The sequence below is a fragment of the Hippoglossus stenolepis genome, chromosome 14 (genome assembly GCF_022539355.2).
Source record: "Hippoglossus stenolepis isolate QCI-W04-F060 chromosome 14, HSTE1.2, whole genome shotgun sequence".
NCBI classification, from domain to species: domain Eukaryota; kingdom Metazoa; phylum Chordata; class Actinopteri; order Pleuronectiformes; family Pleuronectidae; genus Hippoglossus; species Hippoglossus stenolepis.
Window position 1 is genome coordinate 9410973 of NC_061496.1, and position 26999 is coordinate 9437971.

The 26999-nt window shown below is 40.8% G+C and overlaps 2 protein-coding genes across 5 annotated transcripts in view; one reads left to right on the plus strand and one right to left on the minus strand.

Annotated features, from left to right (window-relative positions):
- The window catches only part of mast3b (microtubule associated serine/threonine kinase 3b), a 36122-nt gene extending 23529 nt beyond the window's left edge, over positions 1 to 12593 (minus strand). For 2 of the 4 annotated variants that reach the window (XM_035177509.2, XM_047343238.1), the window contains exon 1: positions 4113 to 4340. In XM_035177509.2, the coding sequence (XP_035033400.1) occupies positions 4113 to 4198 (86 nt within the window). In that variant the 5' untranslated portion in view covers positions 4199 to 4340. Of the gene's footprint in view, positions 1 to 4112; positions 4341 to 9183; positions 9274 to 12206 lie in introns of those variants that run through there. The other 2 variants (XM_035177507.2, XM_035177508.2) reach the window with 2 other exon arrangements.
- A 7209-nt stretch (positions 12594 to 19802) lies between these two features.
- On the plus strand, positions 19803 to 25093 carry LOC118120631. The gene is made up of 5 exons (XM_047342787.1): positions 19803 to 20358; positions 21514 to 21837; positions 22511 to 22660; positions 24244 to 24287; positions 24375 to 25093. Exons 1-5 carry the CDS (start codon positions 20289 to 20291, stop codon positions 24525 to 24527), a joined length of 741 nt encoding a protein of 246 aa, XP_047198743.1. The 5' UTR covers positions 19803 to 20288; the 3' UTR covers positions 24528 to 25093.
- The last annotated feature ends 1906 nt before the right edge of the window (positions 25094 to 26999 follow it).

Consider the following 26999-nt stretch of genomic DNA (forward strand, 5'->3'; position numbering starts at 1 on the left):
TGAAAGCCTAAACACACACCACACATCTGCATCTCTCATCAACATTTGGTTTAAAATGTCTCTCTGGGGCTTTGTATACTGAGTGACTGTCATGAGACTGTGGACCAGTTAATTCTGCTGCAACTGTCCACAGTGGAATTTGACCATTAAGAAGCAGAAGTTAGAAAATAAGCTGGTTTTCTGACAGTGTTAAATCATGACCAACTAAGGGCGTTTTCACACTTCTAAGTTTGAACCATGATCTAAACCAAAGTTCATGTCTCTGTTACTTTGTAAACTTTGGATCAAGTTCATTTTTGTTTCATATTGCAATTCATAGATAAATTGCACTAAAGACCTATTTAAATTGTACGTCCAGTCGTCATCACCTACGTTGGATGCATCTACTTATACTTGACATAGATTGGTTTGTATAAGGGCATGCATCTGACGTAAGCGTGTTGTCAATTCGGCTATTGTTTTCCCTAACTTCTTTGAATAGGGTCCATTCAGTTGCAGTACTCAACATTAGTTCAAGTGCGTCAAATGAACAACTGAGGCAGTGTATTACCATCTTTCTGTTGTCTTATTTCTTATCATCAGGATTCCTGCAAGTTACTGCTTAAAGCTAATCTTTTCCATTTTAAAAATCATGACAACAAACAAATTGTTACTTAGCATAAAAAAGCTAAAACGGATTATTCTCACGTTTCCTTTCATCACTAAACTGTTAATATGAACAATAGAATAACAATAAATCCCTGTAAACTGAGAATCATAATTTTGGCCCTGGGTTTACTCACCTACAATTACAGGTTCGACTCATGCAGTGCTTCAGGTTGTGTGTATGTCCAAGTGTGTGTTTGTGTTGCGCAGCAGCTTGATGAACAGAACAGGACTTGTGGCAGTGTTAACACTGGAAAGATTAAGAAGACACTTGACCTCTAAAGTAACAGACTGTCATCCATTAATCTCTGACTAATGTAGCTGAATGAAACCGTCTGAATGAGTCACAACACAATAACACATCTGTGTTGTGTGCAAACTGGCTGGGCACAAACTGGGAGTGGTGACAATAGAGAGCAACGTCTAGTTTTCTGGATCATACTATTTGGTATTCTGCCAATTGTAATGGAAGTACCTTTATAATTTCATGATATTTTAAATGTATGTTGCCGGGGGTTTTCTTTTGCACTATTTACAATTTCAACTTTCGTTTTTGCATTTCCTGACACATTAAAATTGCTTCTGAAAAGCCTATTTTCAATCAGCACCAGCTGTCGATCATTTTGCAGTCAGCTATTTCACATAACATGGTAGCCATCCCAGATTTAACAAAAGGAGACTGGAGTGTATATATTAAGCCTAAAAGAGAAAGTCAGTAAAAATTATTAAGTTTTATTTCAGTACATTTAAATGTTAACTTAGCTTTTAAAGTATATGCTAAGCTGCAAACTGGATCCTCAAAATATAATTATTTTACTCAGAGAGCAAACCAGTTTGTCTTCAGCTGAAGGCTGCAAATTATACTTGTTTAAAAGAACCAGGTCAACAAGGGTGTGTAACGATGATCCTTAACTCCACACATGAGACAATGGCAGACTAGGGCAGCAGCACATATCGTGTTCTGTAATAATGATACACGAATGTTAAGTGTCTCGTTTTTTTAAGCTTTTCAGAAACCTGGTGATCAAATGTTGGGTTTGTCTGTTCAAAAGTCCCAAAGACATTCAGTTTACTGTTATATATGGCAAATAAATTGTAAGGTGTTGGAACTTGAGAACATGTGGCATGTTAATACATTATAATAATACTGCTTTCCATTGGTAGGGTGAGCTGTATGAACTTATTCAAGTGAAAGTAATCAGAAAATGATGTTTACATGGCAGTACCTCATTCAGATTATTGGCTAAATGGGTTAATAATAAAAAAAAAGGTGTCCATCTAAACATAGTCAGTGTCAAATTGCTGCAGACCCAGAATCCATAGTTACATCTGTGACTCTCATTGTCGTATTCACATCTGGAGCAACCCAGAGAAACCATTCTGTCACTAAAGGAAAGACGTTATCAACAGCACTTTCTGCTCTTTACAGTCGAGTGCACATGAGGCTTATGATTCTTAACTAGAAGAACTGAGAGCTCATCGTCTCTTCCCACTGAGATTTAACGGATGAGATTATTTCCGCCTTCGGAGCGGCACTGCGTTGAGAAATGTTTACGTAACTACAACTCTAATCTGCAGGCAAATGCATGACACACCAACGCGGCGGCCATGTCAGATGAAGAGAGAAGACGATGATGGTTAAAAACACAAAGAGGAAACCTCCTGTCAACACACACACAAAGCTGGAGGGAGTGTGTGTACGGACAGCAACAGCAGGCCCAGCTTGAGCCACAGATGTCCACAACTCTGGGATTGTGTGTGTGTGTGTGTGTGTGTGTGTGTGTGTGTGTGTGTGTGTGTGTGTGTGTGTGTGTGTGTGTAAAGGGAGTGCTAAATAATCCTGTCTTGAAAAGAATGGGCAAACTTTGCCCATTAACATTCAAATGAGCAGCTTTGGCTGTGACACCAGGGTGAACAGCTCACAGTGGTGGTAAAAAATAATATATCTTCAAAAATCTTTGGGGCAACGTGAAGAAGCCACCTGAGGCCTATAAGGAATTGTGATGAACACTTTCCTGACATTTTATAAACCTAAAATGAATCAAGAACTTTATCAGGGGAGATACGATTAAACCATCAGTATTTGCAGCTGTTTCCAGTCATTTGAAAGTGACCCTTTGCTGCTGTTTTCCGTTTTGTATGACAGTAAATTTGAGTATTTTGCTGTTTTGGACTGTTGATGAGATAAATGCACATTTTTGAAGACATGAAAGCGGCTCTATAGGAAACTGAGATGAGTATTTTTCATTATTTTCAGACATTTTAAAGCCTGACAATATATCAAATAATTCCAATTAACAGCAACTGTTTCTTGCAGCCATAACCCACAATAGCCAGGCCTGCAGTCCAGCTCAGGGTCAACTCTGCATGAGGCAGTTAAAAGCTGCAGGTCATTATCTTCAACATGGCAGAGCTCCAGCCTCCATCACACACCAGTACAACCAACTTGCAATTACCAAAAGGGGAAGTAGCAGTCGCATTGAAAGATCCACTGTAAACTGGCCAAAGAAAAGTGCACGTTGCGTCTGATATTTGCATCATTTGATTTACGAGTATACCTTTTTAGAAAATAAAAACAAATTCATGGGTTAACACACCCACACACAAAGAGAAGTATCTCTCCATTAAAAGACATCTGTGTGGATCTATTTAATTTGCATTGGAAGATCCACTGGTTTTTTACGTGCCAACTAGAACTGGCTTTGGCTTCAAATAACCAAAGAAAACCTGATATTTGTCGCATTTCCTTTGTGAATAGCAACTTTTAGAGTAAATATTGTCAGTAAAACTTAGTGGTTGCTTTCAATGATGTTATAAAAGCTGTGTACAAACACAAACGTCTGGGTTTTAAACACGCCAGTACAATTTCCGCACACATTGCATCTGGCTTTTTTTTTTGAGTAATTTCATTTGAGAATATCACATTTTTGGAGCGAATATCGTCAGTAGAGTGTAGTGGTGGCTTCCCATGATGTTTGACCAGCTGTGTGTGAACTGGGTTTACATACCAGTACAACTAGAAAAGTATCCTCACATAAAAAAAAGACCGTCAGTGTGTATTTATATAACTTGCACGGGAAGATCCAGAGGTTTCATGCATGAACCGTAAAACTGGCTTTGGCTTCACATAACCTGCTGCAGACAAATTTCATTCGAGAATATGAATTTTTAAAGCAACTGTTGTGAGCTCAGGATATTGGAGGCTTTCGATGATCTGTATAAACCATCTATATAAAAAGGGTATAAACACAAACCCCTGCTTTAAACTGCCCCAGCACAGGATTAAGGCTGGAGCCGCGTTCTGTGACGCTAGCTTGTTTTTTTGGTTGTAACATAAAGAAAAGCTCCCATTAAAAAGCATCAGATGAAAAACCAGCTGGGACACGTTCCCTGTCGCTGAAGAGAAAGTGACCCCAGAGAAACCTAGAAACCAGCTCGACCTGGCCGGCTCCCATCTTGATAACTACCTCTTTGAGCGCTTTAGCAGAGCCCCGGGGACAAAGTGGGACTTGTTGTGGCTCGGCGCCGCGGACCAGTGGCTCGGGTCCGACATGCTGGAGGCTTTTTTCCTCGGATAACGTCGTCTGGAAGTTGGAGAAATGTTCAGAACCCCGCGGCTGGGGTCGACGTACAACCCGTGTCTGCTCCTCCGCCTCCTCCCGCTCCTCTTCCCGCTGCTGCCGCCGCTGCTCTCCCCACCATCGTCTCTCCCTCCCGGCGGTTCCTTTTGTGTTCGCACCGACCGTCTCCCGGTGGCTCCCGGTGGCTCCCAGTGGCTCCCAGTGGCTCCCGGTTACAGCCTCCGGGCCCCCGTGCGGCTGTCGTGCTCCTTTCCCCGCAGCAGCACCTCCATGTCGGCGTGTTTGTTGAGGAGCCTCCTTCACTTTGGAAACAAACCCTCCGCCGGCTGCGTGCGTCTGAGTGAGGAAGCTGCCGCTGCTGCTGCGTTCAGGTGCTGCTGGTTACATCCGCCTTCACGCTGCTGCAAACAGTCCACCCAAGTTTGAGGCTGCAGCCGCTGCCCATTTTTATTAGTTAAAGTCAGTTGATTTTATTTGAATTTGCCACCATAAATGTCCAAGGTGACGTCTTCTGATGTCTTGTTTTGTCCACCCAAGAACAGCCCATAACTAAACTAGAATCAGGGAGAACATATACGTCAACAGTCTCCTTATTGCTGCTTTCAGACATGCACTGAACTCCGGAGAATCTCCTGACATTCTCCGGAGGGGCTGTATGTGAAAACGAAAATGCCAGTGAGAGCCTCGGGACTTTCTCCTGCCAACCTCCTTGAAAAAACTCCGGAGAATGTCCGAAGGAGCCTATAGCTACTTTCAGGCATGCACTGAACTCCGGAGATTCTCCGCACTTTCTCTGGAGGAGGTGCATGTGTGAGCGCAAATGTCAGAGTGAGAACCTTATCTGTGGACTTTCTCCACCTGGCCCCCTAGTATAAAGTCAGCAGGAGGTCATGAGAACACAGCCTGGGATCCCCCACTGGATTGACAGCGAGCGAGTGGGGGGTTGATGACGCGTCTAACACGCAAACGGGCACAAAAATGAAAAAGACAAAAAGCAAAGAAATATATGTCTGTGAAAAAGTGGAGCCAAACATGAAGAAGACACCGAAAAAAGATGTCCATATCGTTTGTAGCGATAAGAGTGTGTGTTGTCAAGAAAATCACGTGATCTCTGCAGTGGAGTTAATATGTCACTTCCTGTCTCCGCCTGCTGCTCCACCTCTCGCCTGAATAATGGAGGAGGATTTGTTGCTGTTGCGTCTGTGCAGAGAAACTCCCGCTCTCCAATTGTGTGGACATTCTCTGGAGGTCATGTCAGAAAAGAGCTTATGAAACCAGATTTAAATTCACTAGATCCAGATTCTTTTGCAAATTGCACACACTCATAAATATCAATCCCCTAAACATGACAGGTTTTTTTCATCAAGATCCATAAACTATTCGCTGAGAAATCGATAAAAATGTTGAAGTGAAAATGAAAAAAAATTAAAACAATAACAAGTAAAACATATAACATGGATCACACCTTCTAGAGAACAATGGATGTGTGTCTGACAGGGAAATTTGTATTTTATGAGTAGTAACTCTGTTGAATGATGATCTGTTAATAATGTGATGAGGACTCGTGTTAATTTGCATGTATTGGTGTGTAAAACCTTTGCATAAGATAAAGGCACATAACTGCACCTGCACATTTAGAGACGTTATGAAGCAGCTGGAGTCAAATCCGCTATTTAAACTTAACAATATATTCTTCAATGGGTTATTGTTCAATTGTTTCAAATTTTTCGAGGATTCTTTAGAATATTTTATGCCTAGTTAAGACATTAAGGTAACATTTTTACATTTATATATATATAATTTGTATATATAATTTTTACATTTATATATATATTTAATGAGAGCAAACTAGGATAGGACATGTTTTTAGTACAGCTTATAATATGGAGGGTAAACTGTCTGACTATTTGGTCAAAGTGTAAAAATAGTCAAACCCATTGCCATAGAAACACTGGCTCCACATTTTCCTCTTTTATTCACACGATGCATTGGCAATTTCCTACGGCACTTGAAAGCAGCGTAAGATGTTGTTGGATTATACCATGAGGAGTGCGATCAAGGGAGGATTCTAGCCAAACTTTTAAACAGTGGTACATTCCACTGCATATACCACCTCCAGTGGATGAATGCCCAGCATGTATGTGTTTAAATTTCATATTTTACATGAAAAAACATTATGCAGTGTTTACAGTGAACGCTGAATCTTTAAAAGAAAACAAAATCTAAAGAACATCTAATTTTATTTATTTGGATTCACATTCTTTTCAAGTCTATTTTTATGGTTGTGGCTTTTTGTTTAGTTTTTTCAACCTAGTTTCACTTCTGCACTGGTTAGGTTTAGATTGGGGGTTAAATACATTTAAAAAGTCCCTCATTAAAACTATAATTAAGTTGTTCAAATACCACCATTAGAAGAATAAATGAATAATTAAGTGGATAAAATAATCAAATGAGGGAAGGTTTTAAAAGACCACAGGCACAGGTGGGACAGTTTTAGCTCTCCCTGGATGTTAGGTAAAAAAGTTGTGGCCCATTAAAATGATAGTTGTTGACAATAAATCACAGCAACAATTAATAAATAAGTAAATAAATATTAAAATACATCAAACTATAATAAGTTTATTTATTTTTAGTAAGTTTATTAAAACAGTGGTTAGGGTTTGGGTCAGCCTGGGTCAAAAGGCTTTTTTTCATATTATAGATAGAAGTGTAGCTGGTTGGTTGCTATGGAAACATCTGATAAAATCCAGTTATTTCATGCAGAGGTCATTATTTATAAGTTTCAAAGGGAACATTCTTATGATCAAGTCTCTCACTTTTGGAATTGGCACAGATATATTTAGAAAATAATTTAAAACAAAAGTAACACGTTATGCTCTCTACCAGTTACTGTTTATAGGTCATAGTTGACGTGTTTGCAGTGTGAGGAGAACTGTTTATTCGCTCTGATAATCATGTAATTGAATGTTAATGGAATGACTGTAAAAGTCCTTAACTTCTCACATTTGGTATGTTTTAGTTTTTATTATGAGCCTTATTCTTCTATTTAACATTCACTGGTGTCGATTTTATCAAATGATCGCTGTACAAACCTCGTTGTTTTTTTTTTCAGATACACAAATAAACATTTTGATTCTCCAAGAACACACAGATTTCCAGAGCGGAACAAATCCACCTTAGTCTAGATCGTCTTGTAGCTGTGGTCTATGAGAAATCTTTACCTGACCCCGCCCCAGTGAGACTTGTTTGTGCCTCAAGGAAGCTCGGCCTCAAATATGAAATATCACATGGAGTCTTCTTACCCTCTGGCACTTCTAACTTTAGAGGTCACCAGTATCACGTTCCACCAGCAGCGTTGCAAGTGCTTGATTCACTGCTCTCTTTCTCATGTTTTTTGTCTGTACTTTGCATTATTGCAGGATTTTGCATTTGTTTCAAAGCTGCTACATAATGCAGTGAAGGTGCCATACCAATAAAATGACAAAATATATCATGCACTTAAAATGAATCCTGCTCCAGGTTGAAGACAAGAACTCAAACGTTGATGCAGTGAAGCAATTTACTTGCATACAAAGACAGAATTTGATGCAAGAGGATAAGCTTGTTTCCTGGCTGGTGAAACGTGCGACCTGCTGTACCGTGGCACGAGATAAAGGCCGTGTGAAAACTGCGTCTCGTTAAGACAGCGATGTTTATTCCCAGTAAAAATTTGCTCATTTGTCAAAGGGAGAAAAACGGGATTCATTACTGCACGGCGACAGCCTCGCACTGCTCACACATCCAGAGACATGCTGGATGCAGCCGCCTCTGTGTTGCCTTCCTCCACAGCACCCAGCGCCGTCGCCAGGCAACCGACATAGACTTAGAGACAACTAATAAATGATCGGTCTTCACTGGTGATACAGACGCACCTTCATATACAAAAAAACTACTCAGATTTACGGTGTATTTCCTTTTTTCTCTACAGTTATTTCCCACTTTCGACACAATTATCTGTCATTGGAAAAGACACTCAGGAAATAATACTTAGGCTTGCTCTAAATTTTAACATGGTTTGAACACATGGACGTAAATATGATAACAGCAGAACATGTTTTTGATTTCATACTGATCCAACTTATGACAGCCTGATATAATAAGTCCGACCGCTTTCATTTATCACAACCATCAACCTGTGAAAGTGTGTATGTGAACCTGAAACATGGTTTCATAGAAGCACATGAGTTAATCCTTGGTTGCCATTGAGTTGTGTCTGTTTAAACAAATACAGATTGTGATTGAAATATATGATGTGATATGATTATTCCTATTCCTTTTCACAGATGATTTATGTATTTTGAACAGTTGCTGTTGAAACTCACTGGTTTGCTGTGCCTTTTTCTTACTTGCTTGCTTATATAGATATTTTTATTTTAAACATGAAATAAAAACCAAACCTAAAAAGAAACCTTGAACCTAAAACGACAGCAGAACAGCCGCTAAACAGATCTCGGGGTGAGAATATTTGTCAACTACTGTTTCAAAGACTGAACTTTGAATGTCAAAGTGGTGCAGCTTGATTGAATTGAAGGGGACTGTTGTGCCTTGGTGGAGGTTCGCATTCTACTGAGAGCTACTCTAATTTTAACAAAAAAGAAGACCACAATTATATATATTTACACTTTTAAACAAGACTGAATACTACACAAAAATATATGGGCGCTGTAGCGTTTATATACTTCAGTGTATTATGTAATCTTTGGGGACATTGGGGCCCATGTACATGCTAATGAAAGGACTTGTTACATGGTGCAACACTGTTGATCGCTGAAGAGTTTTTGTGGCATTCTATGGCCCAGTGGAATAATCAAGCTTTGTCGACAAATGACACCTATTATGTGGATCAGCTAATTATTCGTTTTGTGTTGAACCGGCTAAATGATGTTGCTTTTATCTGTGCGTGACCTGTTTGCCTTACCTCCAGGGATGAAGGGTCTGCAAGGGGCTGCAGGGGCTGCAGGGGCTGCATGGGCTCAGGAGGGTGGGGCTCTGGCAAGTGGGTGACAAACTGTAAGGAAAGAAATGTACGCATGAATTAGTGCCATGACTCAGCACCTCAGCGTGCCGCGTCTGTCAGCCGTCGGCTGAAAAAAACTATTGTCGCGGGTAAGAGGTCGATGTCTGCCCCTCATTGGATGACGTCCCCCAGCTGAGGGTGACAGACACTTGGCGTCTGTCGGCAGGGGGATGCTACTGACGCCTCTCATCTGTTCGTACTGTTGATTCAGGGAGGTTTGGATGCAACCTAATGGGGAACATGTACACTCTCTTGAGCTTGTACACCACAGGAAGTCGACAGCTAGGGGTCAACATACCAGGCAGGAAGTTTTATCATCCAGCACACGTTTAATGAACACCTAATAATGACTGCAGCCTCTGTCATGTGACGACATGCTGTGTTGACATGAGCTTGACTTCACAAGAAAATTTACAACCTCTACGTTCTTTAATTAATTGATTGAAGAAGGAAAAACTCGCTTTTATGGAGGACCACGAGTGTCACAGAAATAATAATAAAAAATAGAAAAGAAAAAGCAGCAGGAAACAACAGCGCAAAATGAAGTTGAGAGGAAATCACTCTTTGAAATGCCTGATTAATATTCTTATTCTTAATAGAATTTATTATTCCAGTTAGTTTATTTAGAAATTCATAAATATCTGTTTAAAATATGTTCTTATTCACTGTTTTTACATTGGTTTTTAAACCCACTTATTTATATTTGTATTATTTATATTTATTTATTTGTATATTATTTTTATAATCCCTTTTTTCAGTGTGATGACTTAAACTGTAACTTAGTTGATTTATTTATAAATTAATTAATTAATTTGTAAAGTAATTAGTCATAACTATCATATACTAGTTCTACGACACTCTTTGTCCTCCGTAAAATACAAACATTTGTTTTCCTGTACACACAAAATCCTGAACCTTTACTTTTTAAAATACACCTTTCTACCATCTCTCATCTTAACACACCATTTCTTTTGTTGCATTAAAACCTGCCTGCTCAGCCATCCTGAGGTCTACATCTGTGACGCTGACCCAGCACTGAAGCGGTTTTCTATTGATTCTCCTGCTCAACTGTAAGCTCTGCCTTGTGGGCACCACAGTGCTGCTATTGTCTCAGCGCTGTGGAGGCATCGCAATGCTAAACACACACTAATGAACGTGTTGTCATAGTAATGCAGGGAGGATGGTAGGGAAAACCATTCCTTGACCAGAGACTCCTCGTTAAGTAGTGTGGGCTCATAATTACACAACACATGCAGCTCAGCACGTTGAATTTCAGATTCCTCAAAACACAGAGCCCCCATGTGTTGCTTGAGTGAGTTATTGTCCTGTCGTCGTTTCTATTTTACATTTTTAGTCTGACAGCACCTCACAGACACTGTTGTCCACTAGTGTAAACTAAGTAGAAAATCTCAGACTGACTCATGGACGACATTCACACTGAATTTGTGAATTGCTCAGATGTTAAGGTCATTCACAGAGACATGACACTAAGTGCGACGGCAGCTCTACAGCCCTGAGATAGCAAAATGGCAGCAGGATTGTCTTTACTGCAAAAATAACAATCATGTCCAAATTTCTTTTTTATTGAAAAGCATTGTTTTATTCCAGCATATTTTAGTCATATTACTGTCCTTCATATTGTCCATAAAATAAAAAAGGGCTTAAACTTAAAAATAGGAAATTTGATGTTCAAAGCATATTTTCTGAGGTTTATGTACATGAATAATAATGATCTGCAATAAATAAGGCTGTGTCTCAACAACATTGTGGTATGCTTATCATTTTGTCTCTGCTGGTGGTCAATCATTAAGAGTCAATCCAGAAAGCTAAACATCACAGGTTGGGTTGAGACAAATGAGTGTCTGAAGCGATGCATCCATCAACAGCCAGTAAGACCATGAACCAGTCCCTGCTGGCTGAGTCTTAACCTGAACCCTCCTCTGTATCTTGGAGCAGGAGCAAATAAACGCCTTAAAATGAAAACAAGTGCACGCTCTGCTGAGATGATCCACGGTGGAGGCAGATGGATGGATCAGAGGATGGGGATGTGAGCGGGGAGCTCCTACGCCTTATGGATCAGCATCTATAGTGGGCAGCAAGTACTTCCCCCCTCCCTCCCCAACAAAATTTAAAAAAAAGCATTCCCTCTAGGGGCTTGATGAGTGGGCGGATATAAAACTGAAGCCATGTCGTTTGGTGGAGACGGGAATCAGAAATGAGCATTTCTAAGGAAATAATGTAAAAAAAAATGCTCCTTTAAAGAGTGAAAGGCATTTTGTGTGTGTTTGTTTTGTGAGGGTGTGCATGTGATTCATGCAGGAATCGTGGAGCGAGAAGACAAAAGGGCTGGAGGAACACAACACATCATCATCACGACAGTATTCCCACTGATGCATGAGCTGTACTAGAAGTGCGACGGTTGGTTTGATTAAACTCTGCAAAGCTGCTTATTTTTGAAGCCTGAGCTTTAAACTAAAATTTACTCAATTTACTCCGTTTCCTGTTGTTTGGTTTTTACAAGTTTAACCAGTGAATTGTGCAAACACAGTTGCAGCTCAAGGCCACGACAGCTGGAGTCTACAATCAGTGTTTACAGATTAATAGGCAGGAAAACATGCCAATTGTTAAGCAACAGGCTTCTGGCCAGACACATAGAAGAGTAAACTGAGGCTGCTTGACTAGACAATGAAGCCTCAAATGTCATCAACCTGAGGGATTATTTGCTTTTCCATCAGTTGGCAGCTCTGGTCTCAAAGATTAATGGATGACAGTGGCTCTGAACTATGTATGAATATTAAAAAAGAGACAGGAGGTATAAACATGGCCACATAAACAACTCAACTTAACAAAACAACAGTCTCACATGGCAGCCTGCGCTTTCACATCTGCTGCAGATGATTAGAAAAACAAACAGTCAAACTTACTCCAGAGTCAGAGAGGGGATCTTCAGCTTGTCTCGCCTGGACTTCATTCTCCCCGAACACATGCACCAGGCTGCCGGGCGGCGGGGGCTTCGCTCAGCGCTGCACCTCTCCTCTCACAGCCGGAACCGAGCCACTCATCGTGGGTGACTAAAAATAACCCGTTCAACCGGCTGTGTGTGCGTATCCTTTACCGGCGGCTTCAGCAGATTCCAGGGGATCCTTTTTTGTTTACTATCCCCTAGATGGAATAAACACGCTACAATAAACAAGTCGAGATAAATAATAATAAATGACGCGCCCCGGCGGTTCTGCGCGCTCCGCTCCTCGCCCGTCCCCAATGCGCACTGAACAGCGACTGCCACGGAACTGGAGGGAGCGACGGGTCACCGCGAACCTCCATGTGACTGGTGGGGAGCGAGGGAGGGAGGGAGAAGGGGGATGACAGTGAGTAGAGGTGAGTTTGGGTGAGGACTGGGGGGGTTGGAGCGTGGATGTGATCCACATTACGCGTGTGAACAGAAATGTGGATTATTGTGGCTGGTGATTTGCGTGTTTCTCTTCCCATTTCGTGTCACGACGTGAAAATATAAGTTCGCAGTGTGTTTTTCGTGCTTCGTGCTTCGTGCAAACCGATCCAGTCTCTCTCTGTGCGCACTGGAACAAAAGCCAGCAGCCGAGGAGTGAACAGGCTGCTGCTGGTGGTGATGAGGCTGGGGAATACCTCCACCGGTGACAGCTGCCACACTGGATGCGTTTCTCACTCTGTTCAGTGTGTACGATTTAGCGACATCTAGTGGTGAAGTTGCATGTTGCAGCTGAATACCCCTGATCTCACCCGCCCCTTCCAAACATGAGAGAAAACCTGTGGAAGACTTCAGTTGTCATAGAAACTCAAAAGGTGTTTAGTTTGTCCAGTCTGGAGGACTATACAAAACATGGCAGCCTCCGTAGAGAGGACCCTCTCCTGATGTAAATATAAAGGGTAAAGAAAACAACAATTCGTACGATTGAGATGAAACACACTGGTGAAAAGATCACTAGGATTATTTTATATTCAATTTCTACCGATAGATCCCTTTCACCTAAATCGTACACACTGGACCTTTTAGACTTGGTTTTAGGGCTGGGCATTTAGTTTGGCTGATTAAGGTTAGGGTAAGGGGCTAGTGTGTGTGTGTGTGTGTGTGTGTGTGTGTGTGTGTGTGTGTGTGTGTGTGTGTGTGTGTGTGTGTGTGTGTGTGTGTGCGTGCGTGTGTGCGTGTGTGCGTGTGTGTGTGTGGTCCTGCTATTACTTATGTTGTGAGGACCTAAAAAGTAAGTCCCGTACATCATTTCATTTTAAGGTGCAGACATGTTTTAAGGTTTAGGTTCAGGATTAGGTTTCGGTTAAGATAAGTTTAAGAGTCAAGTAAGAATTGTTACCATGATTAAGGTTGGAGTAAGGGTCCAGGAAATCAATGTAACTCAGCGTCATATCCTCTGAAGTCTTGGAGACACGACTGTGTGTGTGTGGGCTCCAGATATTACTCATGATGTTGGGAGCTAAATCTGTTTAAGTCCCTGATTTTTGGGATAATTATGAACAATATGCTGCCGTGTTCTCATCACTCGAACAGTTTTAAATCTTAAGAGTTTTCAGTTAATTCTTGTGACTCTTTGTCGGCAGTCTCCGACCAAGAAATGGCCTCCCTGTGGTCTCTGATAGATCTGCTTCCTCCACCACCAGGACTGAAGACTAAAAATTAGTGCATGCAAACATACGTTTTTATACAACTGTGAAAATGCAAAAATAAATGTCTTTGAAAATGATTTAGTTTTTTGGAATTCATCCTTGTGATTCATTTTATAATTTTTTCCCGTGTAGACAGCTTCACACTTTAGGGAGTGAAACCAGCACTATACCCACTGCACTGTTATTAGTCTAAAGTGTTATTTTAACAGGAGCTCTGGCACAGTGTTAAATGTTTAACGATTTTGAAAATGTCAATTTAACTCTGGAAAGTGTGGAGCTATAAAAACCCTCAAAAAGGGGTAAAATCAACTCTGTGGGACTGGACTTGTTGCTGTGTGGTTAAGGTTAAGATAAGTGGTTAGGGGATGCTTTATGCCAATGACCTCACTGAGGTAGAAGTATTAACCGTGATTTTTGGACCTGAATCTGCTGACAAATTCCCATTAAAGGGACTTGTCTTCCTCGAGGGGGGCAAAGAGCAGGTCTCCATATCGTTTAATTTCAAGGTGAGAAAAAGGTTTTACGATAAGGTTTGGGTCATAAGGATTACACAAAGGTCCTCTAAAGTCATGGAGACATGACCGCGCGTGTGTGTGTGGGTGTGTGCACCATGTTTATCTCACCTAAAGGAGCATCTGCAGTGTAAGCCGGAGAATGTGCCAGCACGTGCAGACATGTGGTTTTGACACGTTTGTGCGGCATGCTTGAAAGTAGACTTCCCATGCGCGTGTAGGAGTGTGTTTGTGTGTGGTTGCATGTGTGTGTTTGCAAGTGCGTGCTTGAAAGTCAATTATCTTGCAGCCTACTTATACTGCAGGGTAAGCCTGTGTGTGTGTGTGTGTGTGTGTGTGTGTCTGTGTGTGTGTATATGATAATTGCAGACTTGAAAGTCAATTTGTGACCAATCCAGTCCATAAGCTATGTGTGTGTGTTTTTTTTTCATGTGTGTGTTTGCACCTCAGCTTGGTTTCTATGGAATGCCTGCATCTCCAATGGCAACCGGTGACTGCACTGACACCAGTGTCTTCCTGGTTGCTAGGGAGCTTGTGATGGTTTGCCTGGTTGCTATGAACATTAGGCCGACACAAGTACAACAGTTATCAACCAGTAGGGTTTTACAAACACACACACACACACACACACACACACACACACACACACACACACACACACACACACACACACGCACACACACACACACACACACACACACACACACACACACACACACACACACACACACACACACACACACACCACGCACACGCACACACACACACACACACACACACACACACACACACACACAAATACACACTTTGGTAGTGGTTGCAGTAATAGTGATTTGTATTGTGTGACTTTCTAAATTTCTCTAATATTTTATTCTGAACAACTGCACTGTGGTAGTGAACCAATGCAGATTATATTAGTCTGCACAGAAAGTCATAATCAGTCCTATAGGAAAATACAGCCTCCTCAGGGGGATTCCTGCTCCTGATTGCTCGGTAATTGTTTTGTTGGAGCAGCTTTTAAAAGGAGAGTCAGTGTCTCAGTTGCCATGGCAACGGGGGCTTTCCTGCTCTTCCCTTCCCATCAGGCCGTGTGCTTCCTTCGATCTCTGCTGTGTAAGATGAGGCTTCAGCCTAAGCGTCGTTTCAACACATCAGCAAATGGCAGATTCAATCCACCACCAGTAAGCAGGACGGTGTTTAACATTCCATCACGCTTTGTTTTGTCTCCTCTGCTGTGTGTAAAAATAAAAAGTGAATTGCCTATACAACCGTGGAGATCCCAGCAAATGGTTGCAAAGTGTAAACACCTTATTTCTGATACAAAAGAAATAGCTGGGGAACAACACAGTAAAAATGTGTGTGTGCTACATCACAGTAAATAAGATGTAGAGTGGAGTGTTTTTGGATAAAAGTAGCTTGTAGATCGAGGCTCACACACACACCCAAAATGTCTCCCACCGACGCTTCAGTAACAAGTGAGAGGACTCAAGCAGAAGTCACTGTCAGAAAGGAAAACGTGAGAAATATGTGGTTGTTTCGGTCGGTGCTGCTGCACGGGCGGAGAGGAGCAGAGGAGGCTGGTGAATGGAAACTGAGACTGTGCACAGTACGTGACAGCAGCAGCTCACTGAGCTGATAACTCTCACCAAATGGAAATAGAGTATAGAAACAGGGTATGTGTAACACACAAACAGTGCAGTAACGTGTCGAATGCCATTGTCTTCCACAGTCGACCCCGTCACCTGTGCATGAAAGCATGTTGTTTTCCACACCCACCCGCACACACAAACACACACACACACACACGCACACACACACACACATACACAAACAATTTCTGGTTTCTGAGGCCTTGGTTTACTTCTTCATTGACCATGACAAAAGCACCAAAAGCACGACAAGTCCAGCCTGTTGAAAGTAAAAAACAAAACATATACACAAAAGGATGACAACCTTATATACAGTATAACACAGTTTGTATGCACAGACACAGAGGAAGTCGTTTTATACTAAACTGTGACACAGGAAATGAAAATAACACCACAGGGTTAGTGTGTGTGTATCAGCGTGTTTGTGTGAGTGTGAGGGAGAACAAGATATGGAGGTGCGTGTCTGTCACGTGTCTGAGGCTCTGCAAGTGGTTTGCTTCATGCGGCTCAGTCCACAAGATGGCGTGGAAATACACTAATGAATAATCACAACATCTCTATTGAATGTAATGTACGAGTTGACTGTGTGGTCATTTTGTTATTGTAGTTATTTTGTGTCTCTTTGTGTCATTTTGTTGCCATTTGTGTAAGTAAGTAACCACGGGATTTACAAAACTGAAAATTCATTAGTCTCTTAGGGTTTTCAGGTAAACAGCAGTTTGCTGCATTTGGAAACACATTCAACTCCAGACGTCTAGCTGTGATTTACAGAAGGTGAATCGTTGAAGGCCCTGAGTCATCTGCTTTAATGCTTTTGGATACGGGGTCTTCCTCTGCACTGTCTGGTGGGTTTTCTGGGGGAAGACTGAGAACAGGAGCTGCGAGCGGACGACCACCTCCGTTAACCACTGAAACCAAACATCCAACCAACCAAATCCCCCCAGAGCTGCAAACTGCAGTGTTTCATCCTTAACTTATACACCAACTTCCTCTGGTGTGGTTAAAGTGTTGCAGTGTGTGTGTGTGTGTGTGTGTATTATATGTTTTTTTTTTATATATACCAATACCGTTATTAGCATAGTAATATCTGAAGTTAATATTTTGAGTCTTTACTTTGGGCTGATTATTTTTGTTGAACACAAAACAGTTTGTAAGAATCCGTGTGTTTATGTTTTGCTGATATTAAAGTCACACAGTTTATGAAGAAACTCATTGAAATAAGAATTAAAACACTAAAACCTGAATTAAAGCTCAACCGTCTCTGTGACCATTTATTTGGTTTCACTTATAAAAGTATTGCGTCCATGAATTATACCTGTGGACTACTGGTCCACTAACCAGAGGGTCGGTGGTTTGATACCTGGCTCCCAAGTGTCCCTGGACAAATCACAATGTCTGAATGCTGTGTAATATGAAGAGATGTTGCATATACACAGTTGATGTGACTTGTATTGTAAATTGCACAGACTGTATATAAAGATGGACGACATGACCTCTCCCCAAAAGTGAACTGGTGGCTAGTTGCAGTATAGGTCATAAATCATGTCTCCTCCATGTTAGCAGATGGGACATGAACCAAACTACAAAGTCAAATACATTTTTCTCAAAGATGGTTTCTGTAATTTTGGGTAGTTCTTATCACACTGATGTATGTTCTTGTGTTAATTTTTGTGGTAAGTTTGGTTTTAAGTAGTTATTCGATGCTACAAAAAAACAAGGTGAAACATCGTGATTAACAGCTGAGACTGACTCACGATTGGTCGAGCGAGTTTGTCGGGTTAAGTTTAACCTGACTTGACTTCGATGAACACTAATAAAATCGTGTTCACGTGGCTGACTCTCAAAGATGAAGACAAAACTCTATCTAAAAATAGAAACATGGGGCTTTCTTGTGCAATTTGAAGTTTCATTTAAAGACAAAAACAGGATACAGCCATTTGACTTTACTGGTGAACAGCAAGAACAGCTGCAACTCACCAGCTTGTATTTTGGGAAAAAATAAACGATAGTATATACAAGCTTTATATCAGGACACATCCAATCCCATATCTGCTGTATGGTGAGTTAGGCGATTTCTTCCTGCTAGTAAAATTTTATCTCAAAATATGAAGGAAACTATTCTCACTTCCTCGATTTGCAGATGGCATGTGGGTGAACGCCTCCTCGACCGACTTCCCCACCGTCTGCCCCACATGTCCATGAACTTCTTTTAAGTCTTCCGTTATAGCGCAAGTTCCTGTCGACAGTTTCCTCCTGACAGGCAGACACACACTAACTAGCTAAATAATCGAAAGGATCCAACAAACATTAAAAAAAGAAATCTGTAAGACCAAAGACTCGAGGGCCACCTCAGCAGGCCTGTAAGCGAAGCATTTCTTCCACCATGGTCGGCAGGCTGAGTCAAGAAATTATGGAAACTGAGAGTTTGATCTGCTCCTCACAGGAGTTCAAGGGAAAGGATTTTTCAATCGAATCATTTATGGGTGAAATCTCATAGAGATGGGATTTATCTCTGTTTAGCTACAGAAGCTGTCTCTACATCCAGCCAATATTCATATTAGATACATTTAGATTTATTACAAAAACTTTTAAGCCCCATCGTGATGAATTCAGCTGCTTCCTCATTCAGATGTTGAAATCAAACTGAATAATACAGATGTTCTTCATTAAAGTGGACAGTTTGGTGGGGAAAAAAAAAATGGCTCAATAAATTCAGTTTTAGCCAAAGCTACGAGTGGCTTTCGAATGTTTTTCTGTGGCAGAGAGTGTTGTATGTGCAATGAAGCGTTTGTAAAGCCGACACAATAAGTAGAGTGCAGTTTCTGGAGCCTGGACAGACACACACACAGTCAGAGAGCAACGGCCACCAAGTGTCCCTGGACAAATCACAGTGTCTGAATGTTGTGTAATATGAAGAGATGTTGCATATACACAGTTGATGTGACTTGTATTGTAAATTGCACAGACTGTATATAAAGATGGACGACATGACCTCTCCCCAAAAGTGAACTGGTGGCTAGTTGCAGTATAGGTCATAAATCATGTCTCCTCCATGTTAGCAGATGGGACATGAACCAAACTACAAAGTCAAATACATTTTTCTCAAAGATGGTTTCTGTAATTTTGGGTAGTTCTTATCACACTGATGTATGTTCTTGTGTTAATTTTTGTGGTAAGTTTGGTTTTAATTAGTTATTCGATGCTACCAAAAAACAAGGCGAAACATCATGATTAACAGCTGAGACTGACTCACGATTGGTCGAGCGAGTTTGTCGGTGCGACCCCGCGACTTTATCGGCTTTATCCCATGATCGCTACTGGGCTGACTCTGGCTCCAAATGTGCAAGACGGCAGCGTTCATATTCTGGTATTTCATTTCTAGATAGTGGTGGAAGTGGAGACGTGTCGTCCATCAAGCGCCTTGTGTGATCAATTGGACAAAAAAGCAGTATTTACTTACAGTCCATTTAGCAGGGACTTTATTTCTTGAACGCCAAGTTGTCGCTGAATTTATGTGATTAAAAAAAAATCGTATTATCGTTAAGTTTAACCTGACTTGACTTCGATGAACACTAATAAAATCATGTTCACGTGGCTGACTCTCAAAGATGAAGACAAAACCAAAACTCTATCTAAAAATAGAAACATGGGGCTTTCTTGTGCATTTGAAGTTTCATTTCAAAACAAAAACAGGATACAGCCATTTGACTTTACTGGTGAACAGCAAGAACAGCTGCAACTCACCAGCTTGTATTTTGGGAAAAAATAAACGATAGTATATACAAGCTTTATATCAGGACACATCCAATCCCATATCTGCTGTATGGTGAGTTAGACGATTTCTTTCTGCTGGTAAAAATTTTATCTCAAAATATGAAGGAAACTATTCTCACTTCCTCGATTTGCAGACGGCATGTGGGTGAAAGCCTCCTCGACCGACTTCTCCACCGTCTGCCCCACATGTCCATGAACTTCTTTTAAGTCTTCCGTTACAGGAGGCGCCTGTGATGCTGTGGGTATAAATCTGTGATAGCGCAAGTTCCTGTCGACAGTTTCCTCCTGACAGGCAGACACACACTAACTAGCTAAATAATCGAAAGGATCCAACAAACATTAAAAAAAGAAATCTGTAAGACCAAAGACTCGAGGGCCACCTCAGCAGGCCTGTAAGAGAAGCATTTCTTCCACCATGGTCGACAACATCGTCAGGAGGCCAATCGGGTTAGTTCTGCTCGCCACAGCTCACATGGTGCTCAACGGTAAGCTTCTTCATCACTGATGTTTTACTGTCTGAACGTTTTTCACCATTTATACCGTTTTGTCAAAACCCGTTTTTGTATTTCTTTATTCTATTTCAATCATAGTGCCTGTTTTGAAAACACAGGTTATCATTCCACTAATATGTTGTTGTCGCATAGTCTTTTGAACGATGTCTGTTGTTTTGCTACTGCTAAAAACTAATATTATAATAAAAGAAATGTGCACTAATGTAAATATACAATAATGTGTAAGCAGAGATCTTAATAAAACTATTACATGTTTGTGTTTGAGATAAATCTGAGTTTTACCTTGAGGAAACTTTAATCTTGTGATTCAAGAAGAGTTGAATGAAGGGAAACTGGACTTGGTTTTAGATAATGGAGGATGTTTCAGAACTGACCAATATTTCCATTAATGCCCTTTGAGACAATGCATGTAAAACCATACCAACACATTGGCCAATGCTATCCACGAAAAAACGTGTCCAGAAAAGGTTTTATTGTTAGTTTTCAGACAGAGTCTACTACTAATAAATAACGTACTTAAACAGAACATTCTGACACCGATGGCATATGTCCTCACATGCGGTAGAAACACATTGACACTTGATCTGCTCCTCACAGGAGTTCAAGGGAAAGGATTTATGGGTGAAATCTCATAGAGATGGGATTTATCTCTGTTTAGCTACAGAAGCTGTCTCTACATCCAGCCAATATTCATATTAGATACATTTAGATTTATTACAAAAACGTTTAAGCCCCATCACGATGAATTCAGCTGCTTCCTGATTCAGACAGTTGATATCAAACTGAATAATTCAGATGTTCTTCATTGAAGTGGACATTTTGGTGAGGGGAAAAAAAATCGCTCAATAAATGTAGTTTTAGCCAAAGCTAACAGTGGCTTTCGAATGTTTTTCTGTGGCAGAGAGTGTTGTACGTGCAATGAAGCGTTTGTAAAGCCGACAGAATAAGAAGAGTGCAGTTTCTGGAGCCTGGACAGACACACACAGTCAGAGAGCAACGGCCACACAGTCGGGGTTCTGCCACTGTGGTTTACTTGTTTTTTAAGTTGCTTTCGCCTTCATGGAAAGTATAGCTACTGTTCCCTGCGTCCACCCACTCACACTCATCTCTGGTTTTGTCCTCACACAGGCCCCAGTCAAGCACCGGTCGAGTTCACCGGGACCCTGGGCAGCAGCTTCACCTTCCATTTTAGATTTAATGACACTGTCATTAATGAGAACAGTCATTTTGCAGTTTACATAACAGGCCAGAAAAAGATTGCAGAGCACAAGTACAAAGGCAACTTGGGTGTTTTTACCATTTGCCAAAACACTTCTGTTCTGTACCGCATTAAAAAGCTTAAACAGAATGACAGTGAAATGTATTGGGTCAGCTTGTTCCCTGAGTCTGGACCCCCCAGAGAAAGTAACAAGGTGCAGCTGTCCGTCCAAGATGGGAACAGAAGCGTCACAGGTAAAATGACCTTAGCATTATCTCACAAGAAATTACACCAATATAGATCAATATAAGGAGGAGGACACTGTCAGTCTGTGATGTGCAGCATATAGACTGAAATACTACTAGTACTACTACTACTACTAATAATAATAATAATAATAATAATAATGCATATTAAAAATCAAACACTACCTACATTTACTAAATTCAGCTTTATTTTACAATTATTTCAGATTAACAACCTCACTCTCATTTACTGCAGTTTGCACAGTTACCCATCACCATATGTAAACAGAAGGAAATGTCCCCTAACACCGGTGAATATTTTCCCGAACCTACAATGACTGACCAGATCATGCCATTATATCTTGTAAAGGATAAGCATGGTCACACTCTACATTTGTCTAATTAAAACCAATACGGCAAAAAAAGACCAAAACCAACGAAGTGATCCTGCATGCGAACAAATATTTCTTTTTATTAGTGTCGCTGCTGGTTAAAGACTCATATGTCTGCAAATGAGTCAAAGTGTTTCTTCACAGACCACTTTGTCATTTAAAAAATGATCTACAGTTAAATTGTGGCCTTAATTTGTCACTGCACCGTTTGCTGTAGACATTTCAAGAGATTATATTTCTACACAAAGACATGAGTATGTATTTTCATTATTTCCCTTCATTTCCCACAGTTTCTCCACGGCCGATTAACGCAACAACAACCGAGAACCCAGGAAGCTCCGGTCCCTTTTCCTCTTACCTCGCCCCCGTCCTTGTGGCTCCTGTCGTGCTGCTGGCTGCAGTACTTCCACTGCTGATCTGGTGTCTAGTGAGAACCAAAGGTAGTTTACTGCTCACCATCCGAATAGAATCGTCTCACTTGTGTTTGTCTTACTTGTCTGACATAACTGATTATATCATAGTTCTCTGGGATATTGTGCTTTGTCAGAATATCACTCTCGATATTGATTTACACCACCTATTGGTTGGTGGTAATTTAGATAAATTGAATGAAACCTAATCTCACGTTGTAAATAAGTGTCAGAAATACCAAAAACATAGTGTTAATGTTTGACATGATACAATCCAAGGTTGTGTTTGTGTTATTGAATGAAACTACTTTGAAACCAGACTCAAAAATGTATTATGCCTAAAATGGTGACTATATATATATTAAATACATATTAGTGATTGGATTAAATTAATAGTGACAATAATTGACAATATGTAATGTATATATTCATGTATATGCTTAACTTTTTATTTAAATCACTCAGATTTGTTCACACTGACTCAACATAATATGTAATTTAAACACATAAGGCATAATTACTTTTGAGTGCAGATGCAGAATAGAGATAGTTACATTCTCAGGGCTACAATGAGTCTTATCTAAAAACTAAAGAATAATTGTTATTCTGTGGAAAATATGTGCATTTGTGTGGTTAGATGCTCAGAAAAAGATACAAACTAAATTGCGGTTTCACATCCATCTGATTCATGGGGTGATTCACCGTTTCTCCCCCAGAGCAGGCACATGTAAAAGTGTCTACTATCTCTGAAGGATGTGTGGAGGAGAGAAACTTGAAAAAGAAAAAGAAGACAATAGAAAAATGTGTTCACTGCCTGGTTTGAGTAGGAGCATTATGACTAGGAAATATCTGATCTAAAGTCCCCTCGACCTCAGAAACCACATTTGATGAGTTTCCCGTACGTGTATACAAATGCAGGCTTTTGCTGACTGTGTATTCCTGTGTCGTGTCGTGCTAACCTGGTCCGACAGAGAGCACGTCTCCCACAGGCCGATGAGCCTTCAGCTGAAAAAAAATATCACACATCAGCAAACTCACAGATAGTGGAGATAAACAGCGCTCGCCTGCACCGCGATCATGCACAGTCAGATTATAAAGGAGGATTGTTTTTTACAAGCTTCTGCAAGTGGTGCGGCTGTGTATGAGAGCTGAAAGTAGACGTAAGGCAGATTTAATCAAACTGTAACAGAATAATAGTTTGATTTCACATTTTTGAACCACAACATAAGCTTATTGGCTTGATTTCATAAAAGTCTGTATAATTTGATGTTTACATTGATCCCACAATGGGGAAATTCACTTGTTACTGCAAAAAATTATTTGACACGTACGTAACTGTGAGTTTGGTCCATGTCCCATCTATTAATATGGAGGAGGCGGGATTTATGATCTATACTGCTGCCAGCCACCAGGGGGCGATCAAAATGATTTGACTTCACATTTGGGGAACTGTCATGTCGTCAGTCTGAACTGGGGTCATGAGTTGATTAGCTTAGCTTAGCACAACACTGAAAGTTGGGGAAAGGGTTAATCCTCTTAAAACAGAAATAAAATTAAAAATGATTTCTGATGCTGATTATTTCCCATCGCTCACGTTTTTTCTTCTTATACAGAGAAACAACAACAACCACAACAAAACTCTAATCCCACAGTGCAGGTAAGAACTGGGGTTGTTTCCCACTGACATGTCAAAGTAAATATTTGTGCAGAACTCGCTCCAGCTTTACTCTACTTGTGTTTTTAGGAAGCAGTTGCTGGGTCCAACACTGGGCCTCCACCCTCACTAATCTACAGCGTCCTGGACTTTGCCAAAAGACCTCCTGCAGCTTTGGGCATGAAGCCCAATGATACAGAGTACGCCGCTGTCAGCTATCTCCCAGATAATAGAAGAATGTGACGCACAGATGAATGTAAACCTGCTGGTCTTTCTTAGTCTGAGTCTCAGGTTTGTCTGATGACTCTTTGTAAGCCAAATGCTGTTATTGCAATAAATTACAAACAGTGGCGTTTTGAGGGGGAAGGAGGGCAGGTGAAGATTGGTTCTCCTCAGGGGCACATATTTTAGAATTGGCTGAATATATTTTAATTATTTTTTTTTTGCCTTGTTTCATTTTATTTACGCCAAATTCCATCTTTATTTAAGTCAAGTTGAGCTTGTGAGCTACTCCAAATTATGTCATTTGCCTAATTCTCCACAATCCTCCTTCCTGGTTTGGCGGCCTGTTAAAGCTGCAAAGTGATTTCCCATCACTCCCTTCGCTTGCCCCCGCTACTGCTGCTGCGTCACATATTGCTGCCGATTGATTCAGCCCTCCCCCACCCCAGCAGCTCAACAAGGGGTTTATAAATATTTGCTCATCACTCCCATTATGTCTATGTAATAATATCTGGGGGAGTGATGAAGTCAGGGCCTGGACGCTAAACACTAACTATGTTCTGCTGCAATAAACATTTCAAGCGTGAGTTGTCTGACTGAACTTTTTTTTTATCTTTTCCTATTTTGGGTTCAACCATTACTACCGAAACAAATTCATTCAGTCAGTTTTATTTCATGAAAATACTGATTAACCCTAGAACACTAACGTAAAATTAGTAACACCATCACTAACGTCGGGTATATTTTACCCGATATAATATACCCGATAAAAAATACTTCTCATCAAAATATATTAAAGTACAACAATACATGGCAAATTGAAGTACTCTTCTTTTATTTTCCCCTATACAACGTCTCAAAAAACGAAAAAAAGGTATCATGGGGGGACCCTATAAAAAGGCTCTTAGTGAAAAATTAGGGAATCGTTAATGAAAAATTCCTAAAAAAATAAATAATGGAGTTGGGAACTTGTTCTTCGGTCCACCCGTTCCTGGGACATGTGAGCCTTGTCCGGTGAAGGCACAGTCTCCCTGCATCACTGACAACTTTGGGAGAGATAAACAAAAAATGGCATTTTTCGAGAGGGGAAGAATGACGAGCTGACTATAAAAAACTTTTTAACAAATGAATTCCCTTGGAAATTACCACCAAGTGATATTTATTCATAACCATTACACTAAATAAGGATTACATGCAAATTCCAAGCTAGATAACTTAGCTCTAGTATCAAAGAAGAAATCTGTGTAGCTAACGATTGCCAACCTAAACGAACCGTAGCTATGTTTTACTCACTTGTTGGCATGCCAGAGTCACCAAGCCTGTGACAGAATGATAGCTGTGCATGATATGGGGCAATAAATATGGCGGGCCTGAACGTTGTTACCCTTGAAAGGTAATAAGATCGCCTGATTTAATACACAAACACTAACGTCGGGTGAAAATCACCCGAACACATGCATATTGAAAAAACCAGGGATGGGAGCAGGAAAACTAGCCTACCTTCTATGACGTCAGTGAGCAGACTGAAGCTACCCAAGAACCCACGCCACTCAGATAGCAGCAACACAATGAAAATCCTGTGACCACACTCGCTCGGGTAAAAATCACCCGACGTTAGTGTTCTAGGGTTAAATGAGTTTTTTACAGCCCAGGCACGTAGACGAGGGTAAACCCCAGAAATGCCATTACCCTCTCTTTCATTTATTTTTAGTCTTTTGATAATGGAAATTGATCTGCAGCATATAAAGTAAAAAGTTCCAGACACGGCTGGTTTACTAACTGGGAAAATCCCTATCCGAGACCGTCACTGTGTGGTCATTTATATGCACCACGATGTACAGAAAACCCTTATCTGATCATGCAGAACATCATTCTGCTGAGTGAGACTCAATAACACATAAGCAATTTTTTTCCCGAGAGAATCTCAATCTCTGCCTCCATTTTCAGAGCAAAACAATTATTCCAAGCATCAATTCAGAGTTTGTTGGTAAAATATTCAAAACCTGACGTCATTCACTTCTGTTAGTGAGCATGTTTGCAGCTATAAGCTCAGCTTGTTGCAATGTCACAAACAAATAAGATGCAGACACTTTGCACAGCGTAACACCCACACACAGGATTTCCCCATGCTGAGCTTCAGCATCCATCCAGCCACATTCAAATGCAGGCTTTGACAAACGAGATGCAGGTTTTACTGTCTCTGTGTTTGTCATACAGCACAATCAGGACTGTTGCATTAACAGGAGGGCTCTAGTGGCTGTAGCTCACGTGTAATGATCACAGAAGACACTTTAGCCCTGTCTCAATTCAGGGGCTGCGTCCTTCAGGGGCTGCATTCAAAGACCTATTGGGTCACAGTGGTGAAAACACTAAATAAGAAAAAGGATTGATTATCTATGTAGAATGACAAAGTTAATTGAAATGTTGCAAGCCAGTTAACTATCTGTATGTAGAAGCGAGCAAGCTAAATGGACTGATGACAGAAAAGAATGC